Source organism: Lissotriton helveticus, chromosome 11 (assembly GCF_964261635.1).
Source record: "Lissotriton helveticus chromosome 11, aLisHel1.1, whole genome shotgun sequence".
Classification (NCBI taxonomy): Eukaryota; Metazoa; Chordata; class Amphibia; order Caudata; family Salamandridae; genus Lissotriton; species Lissotriton helveticus.
In genome coordinates, this window is record NC_136072.1 from 771,027,190 (window position 1) to 771,049,430 (window position 22,241).

The 22,241-nt window shown below is 41.2% G+C and overlaps 1 protein-coding gene across 1 annotated transcript in view; it reads right to left on the reverse strand.

The window, feature by feature from the left end:
• The window catches only part of LOC144791874 (gastrokine-1-like), a 36,150-nt gene extending 14,252 nt beyond the window's left edge, over positions 1–21,898 (reverse strand). The window contains exons 1-4 of the mRNA XM_078666659.1: positions 21,785–21,898; positions 19,286–19,339; positions 14,999–15,109; positions 14,592–14,687 (exon numbers count right to left, since the gene is read on the reverse strand). Coding sequence (XP_078522785.1) covers positions 14,592–14,687; positions 14,999–15,109; positions 19,286–19,339; positions 21,785–21,796 — 273 coding nt within the window. The 5' untranslated portion in view covers positions 21,797–21,898. The remainder of the gene's footprint in view (positions 1–14,591; positions 14,688–14,998; positions 15,110–19,285; positions 19,340–21,784) is intronic.
• Between the last annotated feature and the right edge of the window lie 343 nt (positions 21,899–22,241).

Below are 22,241 nucleotides of genomic sequence, written 5' to 3' on the forward strand. Positions count from 1 at the left end.
GAAATGGTAAAGGGGCGCCCCACTACAGCGTGTCTTTAGGTGAAACGGATTGTGGGACAAGGTCAAGAATGGAAGAGTTACCAAAAGGCAAAAAGTTCCGCTTGATCCCGGGAGCCGGCCACCTATGTCGGGGGCGATCTCAGGCTACACCAGGAGAACACGACTTGGGGAGGGAGCCGGAGCCAAGCGCCCCCTCCGAGTCCGCGCCATCACACCGTCCCTCGGGGGCCTCCGTCAAGCGGTTCAGGGTGGCACCGCATTACATTGTTCACAAATGCAGTCACGTCCTCAAACAGTCCCCACTTTACTTTGACAATAGTGAAGCTGAAGCAAGTGCAAATAGGCTTCAGACAGTGTTACAAGCACTCCTCAAAACTTTGAACCATCAGAGTGCATGAGTTTAATGCTCGATCGATTGAGCTAGCCGGATCGGGCAACAAAAAGTATAAAATAGTTATGTAAATAGTTGTTTAATAAAATGTTTTACCCTGTTACTTTGCTGGTGTGTTGTATATATTTGTAATATTTGCATAGAGTTTATCGTTATTTTGGGCGGGGTGGGTGGCGGAGCCGAGCTGTATTGCAGCCATCATGGTGTGGAGTTCAGTTCATCTCAATAGTTTCGTGTTTGTCATGAGGGGTTGTTCCTAATGTTTCTATTTTAGCGAGGTCAAAAAGAGATCCCATTAGTGGCCTACTGATTTTGCTCGATTCCTTTTGTTTTTTTACACGATTTTTCGCTATCTGCAAAGACTAAACAGAGTATTGCGACTCTGTGCTTGTTTGTAAATAGAGAATGAACCAAAGAGAACCAATTCTAAAACAGTAAATGCTTGGATAACAATCAATCAAATGGAGAGAGAAGCAGGCACGACGGATTACAACGGGGGCAAAGGCCTGCGTTAACTACCCTTCACTATCTGCAAAGAGAGAGTACTCCTAATAGAAATGAGGGGGAGGGGGGGGCAGCATTCAAAGCAGATCAGTGTGCATAAACACGAAAATGTTTTTACTTACCACGTACTTGACATTCGACAGCTTATGATATTTGCTATTAAAAAACCATTGAAATTCACTGAAAAAACCATAGGTTAGAGACCATATATAGTTAGGAATTAGCATTTAAAAAACCTTGAAAATTCACTGAAAAAACCATAGGTTATAGACCATATATAGTTAGGGCTTAGGATTTAAAAAACCTTATTTTACTCACACAAAACCATTGAAATTCCATATATAGTTAGTTGCACTAACTATATATCGCGCACCCGCAATCCACTGCTGATGATGTCACATATTACATCATTCATGACATGGTCAATGACATCACTGATGACATCACTGATGACATCTCAAATGACATCACTGATGACATCACTGATGACATCTCAAATGACATCACTGATGACATCATCTAGTGTCTGTGTGTTTTTGTAAAGTTTAAATATGTTTTACATATTGAAGAATGAGTGGATGTATGGAAGACTGAGTGTGTGTGTGGCTGGCTGGGAGGTGTGTGACTCTGTGCATATCAATGTGTACTTGTATCAGTGATTGTATAAGAGAGTAAGTATGTGTTAGTATATGTGTGAAATGTATGGTGTTCTGTGTTTAACTGTATAGATGAGGAAATCGAAGTGTGATTGATTCTTCACAGGACTGACTAGGTGTATGAGTGCATATGATAGTGTTGTAATAATGAGTGACTGTATGTATGAGTGATTGTATGGGTGAATAAGTGAATGTGTGTGTAGACGTAGGAATCAGTGAGTGCGTATGTAGTAACTGGTATTGGTGTGTCATGATGTCATCAGTGATGTCATTTGAGATGTCATCAGTGATGTCATTTGAGATGTCATCAGTGATGTCATCAGTGATGTCACTGAAGTATGGTGTTCTGTGTTTAACTGTATAGATGAGGAAATGGAAGTGTGATTGATTCTTTACAGGACTGACTAGGTGTGTGAGTAACTCCATGGATGAGTGGCAGTGTGTGAGTGTCTGCATAGGTGTATGAGTGCCTATGATAGTGTTGTAATAATGAGTGACTGTATGTATGAGTGATTGTATGGGTGAATGAGTGAATGTGTGTGTAGACGTAGGAATCAGTGAGTGCGTATGTAGTAACTGGTATTGGTGTGTCATGATGTCATCAGTGATGTCATTTGAGATGTCATCAGTGATGTCATCAGTGATGTCATTTGAGATGTCATCAGTGATGTCATCAGTGATGTCACTGACCATGTCATGAATGATGTAATATGTGACATCATCAGCAGTGGATTGCGGGTGCGCGATATATAGTTAGTGCAACTAACTATATATGGAATTTCAATGGTTTTGTGTGAGTAAAATAAGGTTTTTTAAATGCTAAGCCCTAACTATATATGGTCTATAACCTATGGTTTTTTCAGTGAATTTTCAAGGTTTTTTAAATGCTAATTCCTAACTATATATGGTCTCTAACCTATGGTTTTTTCAGTGAATATATATATACATACATATATATTACATATATATATATGTATGTATATGTTATTTTGCTTATGGGCTGGTGGGAGGAGCAGGTGCTCAGATTAGAATATGACAGAGACTGGACAGTTCATGTCATAAGATGGATCAGATTTATTGATGATCTGTTTATCGTGTGGAATGGATCAAGAGAGGCAGCCAAACATTTATTGATAACATCAACGTAAATGATCTAAATCTGAAATTAACAGAGAATATTAGTGACACTAGTGTAACCTACCTGGACCTAGAGGTGTATATCTCTGAGGGAGCAATCGAAACACGTACTTACAGGAAGCCGACAGCGGGCAATGCTATTTTGCACGCAACAGGCTTCCATCCATGAGCATCCCCTATGCTGAGAACTTAAGAATGAAAAGAAACTGCAGTGAGGAGGGCGCTTTAATGAAGGCCCAGGAAGGCCCAGGATGCATTACCAGAGAGATTTTTGCAAAGAGAATACAGGAAGGATACACTAAAACAGGCAAAAGAAAAGGTTACTGGTATCCAGAGAATTGACTTATTGAAACCTGATAAGGAAAGAACAGCGGCTAAATTGAAAAGCTCTCAGGGTCAGATAAGGATGATCACGGGCTATAATGCATACCAAGCAAAAGTAAAAGAGAGCCTGTGTAGGGATTGGTACCTTGTAAAGCAGGATCCAGTATTACAAGGGAAAGTCTCTAAACGACCTATGAGAACATTCAATAGAGCAAAGTCAATGAGGGATGACTTATTTAAAACAAACGTGGAAGTCAAAAAGAAATGTGGGTGGTTGAAAGTCAGCCCTGGCTTCCACAAATGTTATAAATGCAAGGTGTGTCCACATGGGAAATACGAACAGCAAGTAACGTCTCCCTTGTTGAATAGACCATGGAAAATAAGAAATCCATTAAACTGTAAAAGTGATTTTGTGGTTTATATTCTTAGATGTTCTTGCCCTAAAATGTATATAGGAAGCATAATTCACATGGTCCATTTCGTATCCTACAGCATTTGAGAGCTATAAAAATAATGATAAGAACTATGTGGTAGCAAGGCACATAAATGAAATACACAAAGGTAACATTAATGACTTGGTATATTTTGCAATAGACCAGGTTCCTAAAGATCCGAGAGGTGGTGACCGTGAAGGTAAATTAAGAAATTTGGAATTGAAATACTTACTCCTGTTTAACACATAAAACCCCCATGGATTGAACATGGAAGAGGATCTGCATGTGCAATTAACATAGGAAGGAAAATTAATTTGTTTGTTTTAATTGTTTTTAGAAAATGTTATATCAGAGGAACTTGAAAGACAATGGAAATACATCAGCAATGTACTCAGCCAATTTATGTCTATATATATGACCAATTGTTATGCCAAAGAATAAATGAAGTATAAACATTATTGTTAGGTTACATTCTTCTTGTTTTTTGTGATATATTGTATTATTTAAATGTGAAGCACTGACGCTTTAGATTTTTCTAAAAAAATTCGATATTTGCACGTAAATAAAATGCGATATTTGCACGTAGAAAAATGCGATATTTGCACTTTTAGATTTTCCTAAAAAAACTGCGATATTTGCATGTAAATAAAATGTGATATTTTCACATGGAAAAATGTGATATTTGAACATAAAACTGAATATATGACCATAAATCCCCTTAAAACATTTCAGGAATATCTAGCTCTGAATGGTCAAAAGCTGGAGTATGTACAGAGCTTTAGTTATTTGGGTATATCTTTAGAAACAAAATTGTCTTGGAAGACCCAAATAGAAAAAAGTAAGTTAGCTCTCACTCAAAATTCAGCCCCAATAATGAAAAGATACAGGAACAGTCTCTCAAGAGCCATATCTCCTGTGTTGGAGGTATTTAAATATAAAGCCCAATCTGCTGCACTATATGGTGCTGAAATATGGGGCCCATATTGTATTAAGATTTTTGAAGTAAGGGAAAACAAGTTCTATAGGGTGCTCTTAAATCTTCCCGTACGCACACCATTAGTACTAATTTATTTGGATTTAAACGTTAAGCGGACCGACTACTTTATAATATTACGACCACTGATATTTTGGGTAAGATTGTGGTCTACCCCGGATCTGGTGCACTATAAGGCAGGCCTAGAAGAAATCATGGAGCTGGACAATAATAATACTATCTTATGGTTCCGGCATGTCTGTTCATGGCTGAAAAAGTTAGGTCTTTCCCAGTTTTGGGACGACCCGTCATCAATAACATCAACGTCTAAGAAGCAGTTAAAAACTACTTTCTGGTCCTTTGTTAAAAGTAGCACATTGTATGGCACAGTGAACCGGACATTAACGTTTAGGTTTCTCTTGTTCAAGGATATACCAAATGTTGAGCCATTTCTGGACGAGATACGTCCACAATTGGCAAAAATGTTATACATGAAATTTAGATATGGAATATTGAATATAAATGCTGCTACGTCAGGTTTGGGAATGCACCAGTCAGGAGGTGAGGACAAAGATCTGTGCTCACTTTGTTTAGACAAATCCATAGAAAATGATATGCACATTTTATTCTTTTGTTCCGCATATGTTAAGCCAAGGAAAAAATGGATCAAACCTATTTGATTAAACTTAGGTATTAGATCTTGCAAAGAAGTGGAAAGAATATTAAGGTCCGACACAGCGCAAGTTATTGTTTTTGGTATAAGCACATTTTTATTAGCTGCGAGTTTTATAAGGGCCACAGTAGGATTGAAGCTGTAAAGAATTGTTCCACTATCCCAGTTGCATCCAAAAGCGCATGATGAATTGTTTATGGACCTTTATTGCAAACAATATTCTGTATATGGAATTGGAATTGGAATTGGAATCGGTATTTATAAAGCGCGACTGTCGCTTCGGAAGAAGCATCCTGGCGCTAACTGGAAGGTGAGCGGAGGTGGGAGAATTTAAGGCAGGATTAGATGGCGTTCCGCACATACTCGTCTGATAAGCTGAAGATCCATGTTTTCAGTTGTTTCCTGAATTGGCTTTCCTTTGTCAGTGATCTCAGATGCTGGGGCATTGCGTTCCATGCTTTGGAGGATAAGTGGGTAAGAGTTTTACCCCCTTTGGTTTTTAGGTTGAACCTAACTAGTGTTAGAAGGTTGTTGTTGGAGGATCTCAGGGACCTGTGAGGATTATAGTGGGGGTAGCGTTTAACTAGGTACTTGGGACCAATATGGTTGAATGACCGGAAAGCCACGGTTAGGATCTTGAACAGGATCCTTTTGTGCAGGGGTAACCAGTGGAGGGTTCTCAGGGCGGACGCGGCTGAAGATCTTCTGGGGAGTTTGAGCACGAGCCTCGCCGCCGAGTGTTGGACACTCTGGAGTTTTTTGAGTGTGGATTTCTTCACACCTGCCAGGAGGCCGTTGCAGTAATCTATGCGAGATAGGATTAGTGCCACGGTAACCGTCTTTCTGGCTTCAATTGGAAGGAAATCAAAAAATTTTTTGAGGGATTTGATGATTCCGAAACAGCTTCCTGCGACAGTCCTGACATGCTGGTCAAAGGACAGGTTAGTGTCGAAGGTGACGCCAAGGTTTCTTGCAGTGGTGACGGTCTGTGGGGGGGCTGTGGAGTCCTTTGGCCACCAGAGGTGGGGACAGAAGTTGACGTTTTTCCCTATGGGGAGGATTTCTGTCTTCCCTGTATTACATTTGAGGTGGTTGGTTTCCAACCACAGGAAGACCTCTTTCAGGCAGTTAGTTAAATTTTGTTCGGCACTTGTAGAGTTCTCCTCTAGAGGGACTATAAGTTGGGTATCGTCGGCGTAGGATGTAACTGTGATACCGTATGATTCGATCAGGGAGATGAGGGGTATGAGATAGACATTAAAAAGCAGGGGGCTTAAAACGGAGCCCTGTGGGACTCCTGATCGAATCTTTTTCTCTGTGGAGTTGAAGGGTCCTAGTTTCACGGATTGTGATCTTTCAGAAAGGAAGGATATTATCCAATCCAATGCCCGGTCGGCGATGCCAATGTCCTTAAGTCGATCTAGGAGTATTTGGTGGGAGATAGTGTCGAACGCTGCCGTGAGGTCCAACAAAATCAGTACAGCGTTTTTCCTTTGGTCTTGGAGGGTTTTTAAGGAGTCAGTCAACTCGATCAGGGCTGTTTCTGTTGAGTGCTGAGGACGGAATCCTGATTGTTGGGGGTGGAGGATATTGTTAGCTTCCAGGTGGGCTTTAAGTTCCCTGTAGACTATTTGTTCTGTGATTTTACCCAAAACTGGGAGGAGAGAGATAGGGCGTAGGTTGGTCAGATCAGAAGGGGGTTTGTTAGGTTTCTTCGTCAGAGGTTTAACAGTGCCATTTTTCCATGCACTAGGGACGATACCAGTCCTGAGGGAAGTATTGACTATTTCATTGATGATGGGATTGACAGTGTCGATCAGTTGATGTAGGATGCTAGGAGGACAAGAATCGGAGGGAGAGCCTGATTTGCATGCTAGGATGACTTCCTTAGATTGAGCAAGAGTGACCTGTGAGAAGGACCTTAGATGAACCGGAGTATAGTCTTCTGGTTCCTGTCTAACTGGGGGCTGGGATCGTTGGTATGTGGGGAAATCCTTCTGAATCAGATGGATTTTCTCTTCAAAGAAATCTGCTATTTTGTCGCAGAGATCTTGAGAGGGGGGTATTTCAAACTGTAGAGCTGCAGGATGGGTAAAGGATCTCACTATTGCAAACAGAGTTTTTTGCTTTTGTTTTGCGTTATTGATGGTTCTGGTGAAAAAATCTTTTTTGGCGTTTTTTATAGTCGAGTGATAACTTTTCCTTAATAGGATATAGGATCTCCTGTCAATGTTGTCATATGTTTTCCGCCATTTGCGTTCTCCTTTTTTGCAGAGCAAGTGCGCCTTGGCTACTTCTGGTGTGAACCAAGGGGCATTAGTTTTAGTTTTAGATTTTGTATCATTTCTCTTGGTGCGCTTGGGCGGGGCACGGATTTTAATTTCGTGGGATATCCAGTTGTGGAAGGATTGTGAGTCTTGTTCTACATCTCCCAACATAATGGGGGTTTGGGACTCAGAGATGGGGTTAAGTTTGAAGGCTTCTTCTACCTTTTTCCAGTTGACCTGGTTCTCTGGAAGAGGGCAAGGTTTAGTTGCGTTTATATGCTGCGGGGTTCTGATGAGAAATGGGATAAAATTGTGGTCAGTCCAGATGTGTGGTACTGGAGTGTGAGTTTCTAAAGAGGGGAGATTGGTACAAATCCCATCTAAGGTGTGTCCCGCTCGGTGGGTGGGTTCCTTGACCTTTTGTTGGAGGTTGAAGATCTCCAGTGTTTGATGGAAGTTAAGTGTTTGCGCGTCCTCTGTGGAGTCGAGGTGCAAGTTAAAATCACCCAGCATGGTGACATGCGGGTATCTGATTAGAAGTTGTCCGAGGGTGTCACTAAGGGAGTCTAAAAATTTGGTGGCGGTACCTGGTGGACGATATATAAGTCCTCCTGAGAAAGAGGTGGACTCGTTGAGTTTGATGGAGAATCCTAGGGATTCGGCGCCCTTTAGTGAGTCGAGGGTAAAGGTGTGGCATTTGAAGGGGTTTCGTAGTAGGAGGGCTACACCTCCTCCTCGCCCCTTTGGTCTGTCTTGCCTGTATATGGAGTATCCTTGTGGGAGGGCAGTGGCTAGATCAGGGTTACTGTTGTTCGTAAGCCAGGTCTCTGTTATGAAAAGACAGTCGATGTTTGATTCCTGAATGAGATCAGTTATGTCTTGGCTGTGGCAAGTCATGGATCTTGCGTTGATCAGCCCTCCGATGAAGGGTGGGATTTTTTCCCCGAGGTTGATCAGTGGGGCGGGGGTCATGGCTGGGGAGGAGGTCCATCTGCAATGCCTGCAGCTAAAAGGCCCCGTGGTGGTGTAGATGTCGACTTTACAGGTACAAGGCGAATTGCTGCGTAACATTTTTAGCGAATTGGCATTGTAACACATAGTAAGGGGACCGGGGGCAGAGTGTCCTGCGCCTGTCGCGGTCTTGGCGCGGACGGGCGCAGACCGGCTTGCCTTAGGCGCGCCTTCGGCGCGCAAACGGCGCTCCCGCTGCGCTCGTCCGCTGCGCTTGCGCTGGAGGCACATTTGAGGCGGAGGTTGTGGGCGTGTCCTGCCAGGGGGCGTGGCCTCGTGTCACGAGGGTTTAGCGTTCGTGAGGAGACTGAATTAGACTGAAACACCTGACAGCGCTAGGTCCGCTGTAGGTGAAGTGCTAGCCTGGCAACAAGGAAACACGAGCAGTTTTTAAAAGAGTGTAACAAACAAATCAAAAGTTTTTAAAAAGAAGTGCGAGCAGCTATCCTCCGGCTTCCGCCTCAGAGGGTGTCAATACCAGTAAGACGCGCAATTGGTCGGCGCAGTCTTATAGGCGGAGGTTGTGGACGTGTCCTGCCAGGGGGCGTGGCCTCGTGTCACGAGGGTTTAGCGTTCGTGAGGAGACTGAATTAGACTGAAACACCTGACAGCGCTAGGTCCGCTGTAGGTGAAGTGCTAGCCTGGCAACAAGGAAACACGAGCAGTTTTTAAAAGAGTGTAACAAACAAATCAAAAGTTTTTAAAAAGAAGTGCGAGCAGCTATCCTCCGGCTTCCGCCTCAGAGGGTGTCAATACCAGTAAGACGCGCAATTGGTCGGCGCAGTCTTATAGGCGGAGGTTGTGGGCGTGTCCTGCCAGGGGGCGTGGCCTCGTGTCACGAGGGTTTAGCGTTCGTGAGGAGACTGAATTAGACTGAAACACCTGACAGCGCTAGGTCCGCTGTAGGTGAAGTGCTAGCCTGGCAACAAGGAAACACGAGCAGTTTTTAAAAGAGTGTAACAAACAAATCAAAAGTTTTTAAAAAGAAGTGCGAGCAGCTATCCTCCGGCTTCCGCCTCAGAGGGTGTCAATACCAGTAAGCTGGAGGTGTCAGGGCTGCCATCCCGCTGTGCCTCCAATGCTGCTGGGTGTCTGAGCTTTGAAATAGTATCGGTGTCAAGAAGGGAGGTGGGTGGAAGCTGCGCCTGGTTAAAATTACGGACAAATGGCGTCCGTTAAAGAATCCTTCACGGACAACGGACAGACGGCCAAAATTACGGACTGTCCGTGAAATTTACGGACGGTTGGTCACCCTACATGGAAAGGCTGTGGCAACATCTGGGTGCTGGTGATACTGTCGCACATATACTATAAGACCCGAGTGTGGCGTTCAACACAGTATCCCACTCAATACTTGTAAAAATGCTAAAGTCACTCAGCACCTGTGGCTCAGCGTTAAAATGGCTAATTTCCTACCTGGATAACCGTACCTTCCAAATCGTTTCTGTAACTGCCAGCTCTGACATACATAGCTTACCCCATGGGGTGCCTCAGGGCTCTATCTGTCATGAGCATGCTACATGGGCGGAGAGATAGAACAGGGAGAACCTGCTAAACTGTTTTGAACACAATGAAACAGGCCATGAAATATGTTTTAAACATTTGTAATATCCTCTTTTTAACCTTCATGCCTTTTTAGATTTATTTAAAACTATATTTATGTTTTTAACAAATGGGCTATATTAATTCACTAATTACCTTTACACTTTCCTTGTAGACATCGATACGCTAGATTCTTTTTGTACCACACAATCTGAACTTGGAAGTAATTGTTTTATGTATCTTTTATGGTTTATATAACCGAAATAAAGAATTTGATTGATTGATTGAATATAGGAAGTACTATGGCACATTAACACTTTACAAAAAACATCTTGTACTATCTGAGATAATTCTTGAGAAGCACTTGCACTTTAAAGGGAATACTTGAAGTTTTTGTGTAATTTGTCCAAGATACATTTTCTGATTCTTTTTAAAAGTAGTAAATATTTTAGAGTGTCGAAATATGTAACATAGATATATATTCTTATAAATAACCATTGATAAGCATTATTAATATTTTATTGGTCTACATTTTTTGGCAGAACATCGGTTAGACTATGAAGTAATAGATTCTACCTTGAATTAGACTTCGAGTGAGGGCACTTGCCCAGTATTTCTCTTTGGAGAAGAATTGGATACAGACTAAATGTGCGTCACATTTGTATCAAAGACTCAACATATCTATTTTTGCACAGAGATGGAAAGTAAACAATGTAGATAAAGGAAAGCACAAGGTCATGATTAGTTATGCATGAATTAATGCATAAAGGGAATTGAGAAAACAAGTTGAGACAATGAAAAATCAATTGTTCTCAGAAAAGAATAAAATTGTAAATAAACATGAATTAATGGGCTTTTTTAAATTATGTATATTATGATTATCAATGAGCCCGTATAATGAGCAACTATGAAAGAGTTAGGTGAAAATGTCAGTTTAAGAAGAACATTATGAACTAACAAAACCACTGAGGTTCACTAGTTATAATTATCTCAGGTAACTATAACTTGTGCCCTAAAGTAACAATAACTAGCATCCCCTTTTATTAAAAGAATGTTTTCAAGATAGGGTACTGAGTCCTTAATCCTATAATAGCTGCTGCAACATGTTTGTTGTGGCAGCCAATCAGATCTTACCTTTCAATCTGTCTGGTGGGTGGACCCTCTGCGGCATGAAATATACATACATCTTCAACCTTCACTTCTTTAAAACTGCTTAACAGATTTACACCAAACCACAGAAAGCACACTTTCTGTATCAATGGAGTAGTTCCATTCAGCTGTGTTTGCAGTATTGCTGTTAAAGTTTCATATATAAGATTGCATGGGAAAAATGTGTTTTTGGGACCTCTGTACTTTTTTCCGGCCCTTGCTTGATGGACCTTTCCAGGAATAAGTTGAGGTGCATGGGAGTTTTTAAAAAAAAGTTTTACAAAGATTCATCAAATGGCGCAAAAGTTGTTAGGAAACCCAAAAATCCATTTCCTAAGGAAACATGGTCCTAATTGTAACTACCCAGTGGCAACCGCCACTGGGTAATACATATGTATTTATATGCATTAATTCCTCAATCCGTCACAGTGGATTGCCTCCATAAGCCGGCTCAAAGGTGGTGTGATCTCATCAGAGTCTACTGCCACCCATAAATTAAATAAACATCTTCTCTACTGAACAGAAACTTCAAGAAAGTCACTGACACTATGGCCCACATGCATCAAGCATTTTTGTAGTCGCAAACGGTGCGATTCCTTAAAATCGGCCGTTTGCGAATGCAAAAGTGCTTTTTGGGATGCATGAAGCAATTTTAGAATTCGTAACATTTTTGCGAGTTCTAAAATTGCGGGTGCTTTTAAGAAGTCGCAGATGTGCGATTTCTTAAAAGCAATGCATCATTACTTTTCAAAGTGTAAATTCGCAATTAGGGTGCCAAATTTACCGAGTGGTTGAACCACTCGGTAAATTTGGAAAAAGTGTTTAAAATGCTGAAAATGTTTTTTTTTCAACATTCATGTTTCACACACACATGTCCTTAGGACATGTGTGTGTGAAACATGATGCGAAAAATACATTTCAGGGGTGCATGGGGGGTCCTTTGGACCCCCCCCTGCACCCATGAAATTTTCAAAGTGCCACTCGCAATTTGCTAATGCCTTCCCATTGACTCCTATGGGCCTTTTGGCCCATAGGAATCAATGGGAATTGCGAAAATTAACTTAAGAATTCGGTATTCATTTGGGATTCGGTAAAAATTGCGATTTTTACCGAATCACAAATGAATACCGAAAATAATGATGCATAGCATTTTGCACTTCTTAATTTGCGATTCCTTATTTTTCGCAAATTAGGAAGTGCAAAATGTCACAATGATGCATGTGGGCCTCAATCACTGTTGTTACCGTCTGATAAACCACTACTTCACTGTCACTGGAGTCTAATTCAGCAGTTACCAGAGCATGTCACCTTACAACAGTATTAATACCAAAAGTGCATTCTTCCCGTTAAAACCTGCCCCTTCACCAATCCCAAACTCTGTGCAGCAGCTTTAAGTCCATTAGTCAACTTGAAAATTGATGATTTGTATGTCTTACATGGAGCCTCAGCGACTACCAGGTCCAAACTGCAGAAGATTCATTCTGCATCTGCCATAATTGGTGTTGGCCTAAAAGATCACATTGATCCCACACTTTGTAAATAATTCATTAGGATTTGATATTGTATTAACTTCATCAATAATGCTATTAGGAGTTGAAGCAGAGGGGCAGATAAGGGATGGAAGTTTTATATTTTTGGCAATGGCAGTTTTGCGATTATGTATAGCCTCTGCATGGCTTGATCCCCTCCCTCCGACGTTTCATCAGTGGTTGGCCAAATTACTGTCAATATATAAGTTAGAAATTGCTATATATGCAAGGAAGGGGAAGAAGGGAAGAATGTTGGGTGTACAAATCTGGGATCCGATTACACGATGGAAAGAAGGGAATGTTAGATGACAGATATTTGATTACTATGCTACTTCTCTTCTTTTCTCTTCTCTTATATATTTAACTCTCTTTTTTCTTTTTCTTTTTCTTTTTTTTCTGGTCTTACTTATCACTGTACTCTCTGTGCCTCTGAAATTAATTATAGTTTGATTATATTTTCTCTGATTAATGGGACTGAATTCAAGATCGTAACTTTAAAAAGATGCTCTCCGTATGAAATAATTACTGTTATATATGAATTATGTATAACCTCATTGTCCTTGTGCTCTGTACATGTTATGGGGAAAAAAAGGGGGAAAACTCAATAAAAAATATTTAAAAAAAAAAAAAATGATCCCACACTCCACATACTCCATTGTCTAAAGTGCAAAAGTGAAATACATTCTGGATCGTGTGACTGATCGGCAATTACCTAGTGAGCAAAGCCATGACTTCCAACTCTACCAAAAAACAAGAGAACCAAGCACATTTATTATGCACCAATATTTGCTGTGCCGCTATGTGTCTTGAAATTGTTTTTCATAAACTCCTTTGAATACATTTTATTCACCATTTGGTTCTTTGAATCTAAAGTATTGTTACTATGACCAGTGTGCTTTTTGTTATAGTTATTACCCTGGATCCCCAGTGATCCTTGGATCTCACAAAAGTGATTCTTGCTTTTCAGCCAAGCTCTCGGCCACAAAACAACCTGAAGCCCACATCAGGTCCTTTCATCACTGCTTGTCTTCATGAAAACCCTGAAAGCCACACTCTTGGTCTTGACTGAATAACACTGCTAAACATTCACCTATACAAATTTCAGTTCTGAACATTTCTCATGTGTTGTGCGCTTATTTGTGCCTGTGGTGATTGTTTTGTCTTTTTGTGTACTACCAATGTTTATAAATAAATTTAAAAAATCATATATGACTGGTGCTGAACAGGATTGCCTTGACCAGCAGAGATACAGGTTGTTTATCAGAGGTAAATTGATCAATAAGGAAAGATTATCTACTGCACCCAGTAGTCTTTCTCCACACATCCAGTCCAAAAGGAAAATAGGAACGTTAAGTTGGCTTGACAGTTTCCAATAGCTTTGTAGATAGATATCTAATATTGATTGGGTGCTATTTAAGGTGCCTATAGGCTTGACCTCGCACCCAGATTTCACTTCAAGAAAAGAATCATGAGTAGTTCAGAGCAAGATTAGAGTAGTTTTTAGGAACATAAATGAAGGTCAATTCACATTATATGTTTTTCTTATAATCTTCTTAATATTGCACTCACCTGACACGAGTTTCTTTGCAGCGAGGAAGATACTGAGCTTATTCAGGGCTTCAAGAAAGCTCAAAATAAAAGTCAATATTGTGCCAGTCTTCTCATACTGAGGTGACAGACATGACATTGCCAACTTCCCATTGGCCAATGGGTTGTGTGGCCTACAACAAAGCCACAAAGGCATTTACTTTCTTGACATTAACTTTTATTTTGAACTTAATTCGCGACCTGGTTAAGGTTGACAACTTCTTGACAAGAGTGGAACACATGTCAGCTGAATGATGAAGAATAAAAGAAAAACATGATTTGGCCTGACCATGTCAGGAAGTTATAACTGAGGACACCTCTGATGATGTGCAAAGCCACCCCTATTGCTCGTCCAGCACACAAGACACCTGTGGGAGATGCTCAGACAAGCATCCAGGTTCTGCCCTTTCTTACCTGCTCGGGGAATAGCTCTGCACTTGGGAATTCAGTTTTGCTCAGCGGGGTCACAACACAGGCCTTCCTGGAGAAGATTCTGGTGGCGAGAAAGCCCTGGAAAGCAAAAACACATAAATGACATAACACTAGCTTTTCTGCGAGACAGTGGTCAGTAGGCAATATGCACATCCCTGTATAGCCTACATTTCTACATCTAGGAGCAGATAAACGGCAAACCTTGAAATCAAGTAGGGGAACTTAATTCTCCACTGCTTGCATTGAACATGAGGAATGTTTTTAGTTGGAGAAGATACATTTTGCTTACAAATGCATGCATCGCCCTCCCTTGTCGGGGATATTATCATGTATATTATGGCCAGTCTTCCTCTGACAGATGCCCATTTAGCACCATCTGGCACACGTACCGTCTTGTAGTCCAGGACAGCATCCCACGACTGCCATCCGAGGTTGTTGCTGACGCTAACGACATTGTTCTCTTTGTCGACTGTCCATGAAGGGTTGGTGATTCTAATAGCCTGTGGACAGAATAAATTGTGTTAGTGCCCGCAGGGCAAATACCAATGTATTGCATCAAGAGACAAATACACAGAAGCGACCTTTCCATGCCAAAGTGATGCCTTCAGGTCGGTACATGTGATAGTTACAGCAGTTCACATAGATCTTTGTGAATACGACATATGGTGCAACAGGTAGCAGGGGTAACACTTGTATCCTTGCTAGCCATGGTTGGGAGGTCCCCCTAATAAGAGTGTCTTCTGCTGCTTCTGATGCGATTGTTGTGTTTGTGGCTGAGGCTTCATGGGATATCCCTGTGCTCTGACTCTTCTGTGTGCGTGAGTGAAGTGTGCACTGCTGCTGTCCTAGCCTTTGTGCAATGTGGTGTTTACTAAAAACCTTTTACCTTCTCTTGGTGCATTACTTTATAAAAAGACAATGCCTAATAAATCCTTCATGCCTTTATCATACCAAGCACCATTTTGTTTCACTTTCATGATTGTTTCTGCAGGCATGAATCATTTGGATTGTGACACTTTTTGTTGCATTGAATATTGAGTTAAAATTCAAAACAAGCTTTTACAAAGCTAATACGACTGTCTGGCATTTTCAGTTGTAAGACAGACCTATTGGCCTTGCCAAAGCCAAATGGAGTTGCTGGGTGCCTTGAATCTTATTGGCGGACTGACATGTGAACCTGGGTGCTAGGACTGACAAATAGTTGAGCCTCGAATGGCGACCCTAGCAACTCATTTGCCTTTTTGTCAAAAACTGAATCAAAAATAATTTCTTTTTTATACAATTCATGAATATGATAAATTATTGAATTTTCAAGGATTAAATAGATCCTACTGCATTTGAATGGACTCACTTCCTAGGACGCAGAAGTATGTAACCAGGCAATAGCATGAGTGAGGATATACACTCTGATTGGCAATATATACACATCCAATGGCTGAAGGGGACTCAACTAAGAAAGACGTCGGGCCATATTATCAAGGCCCGGTGTTAAAATTATCGCCGTTTTACCGGCAGGAAACTGCAGATAAAACAGCGATAATGGGCTTGATAATACGCCCTTGTTAATTCCCGTAGAAGCCCATGTTAACACCGTAACATGGATAATTTTAACACCGGGCCTTGATAATATGGCCCAATATTTTCAAGGGGGCTAAATTACAGCCTACTCTCTGTGTACTGAACATGAAAGGTTGGCTCTCCAAAAACTAAAAAAAATACCTGTTAGTTTACATCAATCCTGAGGTGCTCCGACGAGGATACAAGTTACATATTGTACAAATTAAAAATAGCACTCTAAAATAAATAAGTGAAAGTGTGTGTATTCTTTATTTCACCCAATTCCTACTGTAAACAGCTAAGGAGAGCAAACTCACTTTTTATTTCCCATTTTATCAGTCACTGCGTAAACGATGTTAACTGTTTTGGTTTGCAGGTTTAAGGAATTGGTTGACAAAAATCAAACTGAACATTGAACTATAATTTCATTTAGCTGATCAACTGGACGGTTACAATAGAATAATTACAAGCAATCGCCTTACTTCTAGGAATGCTTTCTTTCTTTCTAAAGGGAATTATCTTCAAAATATTGGAATTCAAAAGCTGTATGATGATGTTATATGCAAGAGTGGACAGACAGACAGACAGACAGTGGAGGTTTGCAGTCGTTTTGACAAAGGATTGCTGTTTCTGCAACGTGTTTGCTGCTGCTGAGAGTTCTGTGCCTATGAGTTCAAGGAAAAATCTGGGCAAAACCAGAGATCCATTTCTTCCAAACGTTAGACATTCTCTTCACGTCTTCTTCTGCCCTCAGTTGCATTACCTGTAGAGAAGGCAATTTCTTGAAAAATCGACGCAAAGCTCTCTTCCAGGTCCATGCACACTTGTGCCTACAACCCAAAGGGTCAGACTTGCTCGCTTATTGCACAATCGGGTGGATAGGTATTAATAGAGTCAACCAGCCTAATGCTATATTTGTAAGATATGCTCAGCCGAGAAGGAGTTAGCTGTAAATTGTTGGTAATATGATTGATCATTTTTATGTATGAGTTTTTAGTTTGTTAGATCTTTGTACATTGGGTAATATATTTTCTGCCTGATGCCTGTGCCTGTAGTATCATTCTACAATGAAAATTATCTTTTCTGTTAGATACCTGCATCTGTAAGATCTTTGTATTGTCTAAGGGCGCAGCTCTGTTGTCATAAGCATGAATTCGTGAAATCTATGTAAACTGAGGGATAGTTTTGTCTATCATGTGCCTCAACCTCTTTGAGTTCTGCAACCCAAAGGATATAACTACACCAGTAGCTCCTGCCAAAGCTATTAAGGAGTCAGGTTCACTCGGCGCACAAAGGAGAAGCTTATACGCCTACGGCTGGGCATAATTCGTCACAAAACCATCCCCCCATGGAAAAGGCCCCAAAGGACAACGAACTGCAGAATATGCGGGAATTCAAAAGAGGACATCGTCCATTTAATATGCACCTGCAAAGGTCTGGACATAGAGCGCAGATACCATCTAAAACCATTCCTAAAGAAGTTAGAAATAAGAACATGCCGTCAGGCGGTCAAGGCATGCGTTGATAGCAAAAACACTCAACTAGGAAGCCATCTTGTCAAATTTCTGGAGAAAGAGCAAATGAAACAAGAAGGACAGAATTACTCACTCAGCATGGGCAAGGAACAACCACCCGAATGCAAGTTTGCACATAACAAAACAGTCTGCAACGAACCATAAGGCTCCCTCGAAAACCAAGCTTACAAGCGTTAATCTAACCCGACAGTGCTGCTTAAAACTGGCTCAAGACCACGCAGGTGCAAGACTTTTAACACAGTCACTTCAGGCCACATAAAGGACTTTCGCTATCTTTGATCTACGCACAGCGCGAAAGAAGCTTAACCTCTTCTGAAAGCACATTTTAGCCACATGAAACTTGTTTTAATGCTCTTTTATTAAAAAAAAATAGTATTTATAAAAACGGTGGCACCAAATCATTTGGTATTTTTTGTATTATATGCTACTGATTGCAATGGTTTTAATTAACTGAGCAATAAAGATTTACTTACTTACTTACAAAGGATAGAACTGTTGTCAGAGGCCAGAGCCTGTGAGTTGTAAGTAACCCAAGAGATAGCTTATCTAGCAACCGCCTACATGTGCAAGATCTGTTTACCCTGAGGGATAGCTGTTAACCTAGTTTTGACCATGTATGATCAGTGCAAACAAAGGGACAGCTTTGCTCTTACATGCCTGGACATGCAACATTTTCCTAACCTAGAGGAAGGCTCTGCTGTCAAATGCATTAATCCATGAGTTCTGTATAACCTGGGTGAGAACTTTGTTGTCTGATACCTAAGTGTGATGAGTGGCTCTGTTGTGAGCGGCATGAACCAGTGACCACTACACAACACGAGGGCAAAGGTTTCTCTATGAGACCTCTGGTTTTAAAACCTCCGTTACCAATGGAATAGTATTGTTGTCTAAGACCTAAGAGATCAGTGGAACATGTGAGGCAGATATTTCGTTAGATGTTTGAACATGTACACTATCTGTAACTGGAAAGAAAGTTTAGAGACCTGTTTAAGTCTGTAAGACGTGTGTAACCTTACGGATAGCTTTCCTACAGGATTATAACCATTGTGTATGTGGGGCGACAGTCCAGGAAGCCTTCTATGTATGTTGTATTTTTTAGCACGTTTAAGTCTTTGTGTCCCTCGTCAAGGGACTCAAAAAAATATTAAGTTGGATCTGACACATCGGATGCCTTCTGCCTTCCAGTCAACCCCTTACTGGGCCCTGTTGCTAGGTCATTGAGCCAAGCCTGAAAGATCCATAGAGAGAGAGAGATGCAGAGAGAGAGAAAAGTGCAGAAGGACAGTGACTTAGTGACAGAGTTAGGTCATGGTGGCGTGTGCCAGTGCTACTTACGGCCACTGCAAGCAGCTGCTTTTTGAGGCAACACAAATAACCAGGAGAAGGAGCTACATTGCAAAAACAAGTCCTCAATAAAGGCTTTGTTAGTAGGTGAAAGGGAGCACCTGAATGGTAAAAATTAAATTTTCCTGGTCCTCTGAAAATCTTTGCAGTTGATTTGGCATTGCGTCATCTATAATCATTGAATTTGTCTAATGGTAGATCGGCATTTCTCACAAACAACATATTTGCAAGGTGACTTACCTCATTTGGGGCTGCCTCTGTCTTGAAGACTCCCAGAAGAGCAATGGCCAGGATCTACAATAAAAAAGTTAAATATGTGAGATACGTAGTAACCCATGCAATCTGTAGTTAATGACTCAAGGGTATATTTATGGTGGTTTGGTGCAAGGCAGAACCGCAAGTCACCTTACTGTGCTGGCCTGCATCAAATTGAAACAGCAGAAATGCACTGTATCAATGGGGCCGTCTCGGCAGCCTAACGCCAACGCAGGCACCCTTGCACCAGCGATGCTAAGGTGCATGCTTTGCATGCAGGATTGTTTTTCTGAAGGAGAGGGCACGTTCCTTCACAAAAATAATTCTGGGAGGTTTTTTTCTCTTTCTCTGCAGAATGCAGCACACATAGAAAGAGGAAAAACAAAGGAAAATAAAGTTATGTTTCCTTGTTGTATCTCCCTTGGGGAAGTGTAAGGTGTTGGTGAATCCCTAGGGTTACATGGTCTTCAAAATATGGTCAAAATCCATGGGTGTTGCGTGGGAACACCCACTGCAATGCCCATGAAAATATGATTTGGTGGTTTGCACCGCCTTTGTATCACAAAAAGTGATGCAACAGTGGTGCAAGGAGCTCGTAAATATGCACCAAGTGTCAATGTTGGGGCAGTTCAGGAATTAACTCTCTGAATGATTCTCTGTATCTTGGTCAAACCTCTGGTGCTTAGTTTACTGAATTGTAATCATGCCGCAATTGATGGTGATGTTACTAGACTTGATATAAACACAAAGGAGCAGTTTTACGAGTGTTTGGCGCAGGGCGGTGCAGCAAGTCACCTTGCTGCACTATCCTGCATCAAAGGGAAAGTGCAGGAATATGCTGTCTTCATGGCATATTGCACTGCCTTTTCCCAGTATGAATCCAATGAATTAAATCCCACCAATATTTGTAAATCTTTTTTCTACTTTTTTATGCAACTATTTCTCTTCTCTTTCTTTCGATTATTCCTTCAATTCATCAACGTGGCTTCCCGAAATACATTTTAATAAATATTATGACATGTGGAGCCAACCTGTGTCTTGGAGTTTGTTTTAATCACATGAAAGTAATTGCCATGGATATAATGAATTGAAGGAATAATCGAAAAAAAGATAAGAGAAATAGTTGCATAAAAAAGTAGAAAAAATAAGAGTTAAAATATTGGTGGAATTTAATTCATTGGATTCATACTGGGAAAAGGCAGTGCAGCTTGGTGGAACCAGGTATGGTTTCCCCTTAGATTTGTTTTGAATGCAGCGCAAGAGGCAAAGCACAGAACAAGTTTGCACGCCATGAAAGTGGAATCAGTTTAAACTTGGATAAAAACATGAAAGAATGAAATGGAAGAAAAAAAAAATAGGTGTGCATCTCACCACCCCCAATTTCGTCTTCATGGCATATGGTACATTTCTGCTTTTCACTCCTGTGCTGTTGCAGTTTCGGCAGCCTAGAGCCAACGCAGGAACCCTTGCCCCATGGAACAAGAGTGTCTGCATTGCATGCAGGATTGTTTATGTGCTGCAAGGGTCACTTTCCTGTACAAAAACAGTCCTGGGAGGCTTTTTCCTCCTTCTATGTGTGCTGGGGAGTTGCAAGGTCTTGTAAATCTTGGCATACGTCAAAATCCATGGCCATTGCATTGGACACCCACCGCAATGCCCATTCTACACCTCCTTAGATCAGAGTAAGGCAACAGAACAATTTGGGCTGCCTTGCCTTACTCTACATTTATGAGGCTATTCCAACCACGCAGAGGGCTTTGCTTGGCACATAAATATGATTTAGTGTTATGCGCTGCCGATGAGTCACAAAAAGTGACACAAATGTGGTGCAAGTGCCTTGTAAATATGGTCCAAAATATGTATAGGGGGTGCTACCACATGACGAAGAAACATGTAGCTACAACTTTGTCTACTGATTTGCTTTTTCATCTCTGAAAATAGCCAGGATAGTTTAATACAAAATCACGGGATTTCTCAACAAGCCCGGGGTAGTTGGTGATGTTAAAGTCTATTCTGAGGGAGGCCAGTAGGATTTTGGCACAATCACTAATGCACTGACCGTTTGTTATTTTCCAGGTAGCCTGCAGGCCAGAGAGATGCTTTCAGGCTGGATGGGTGGCTAGGACTCATAAACGCCTTCCAGGGCATCTGGTCCATTCTAGCTGCAGCTACCTGTAGTGAGGGACAGTTTTGAAAAAATGTGTAGGGATAATTCTGGTTTCCAATTCAGTCCTTAGTTGAGTGGGTCACATTGATGGCTCATCTCTGAAATCCCACTGGGGCTTGGGTAGGTTCTACTGTGAAAGGCTTGTAAGATAAAGTCAGTAAGGTATCAGGCTGAAAGTTACCTACAAACCTATGCATGATAGGAGGGTTGGAGCAGTCAGTCACGTGTCAAGCGTGCACATATTGATCAGTGGGTAGGGCAATCATCTAGCTAGATATCATAAGATAAGGTAGGGTGAGGGAGCCAGCAGTGCTTACCAGAGTCTTCATCTTCAAGGGATTGTCTTGTACAGCAACGTGAGACAGCTGGGTGACGAAGGTGTGTCCTGACAGCCTTCTATATATACAGCCTTGGAATAAACTGGTGATGGAAGCTCGTCTGACAAACTGAAGAGTCAGCATTATTTGTAAATCCACCCCAATGCGAGGTATTGATTTGTTTTATGATCTATTTACTATATAGTCTTTCAGGAGAAATCATATCAGTAACCTTCACACAAATATTCCACTCACTATCTAGTGTTTTTTTTCCGTGATTGATAAATGCGCTCACCTTTGAACGCTTAGCACTGTAGAAGAAAGTATAATCACTCATATTTAGGGCTTCTTAGTTAACCAAAAGTTATCCTGAAGCTACTTGTAATATATCAGCCCAAGATAGTACTGGGTGCTTGTATGGCATGAGCACTATACTTCAAGGTACTTCAGGGTAGTG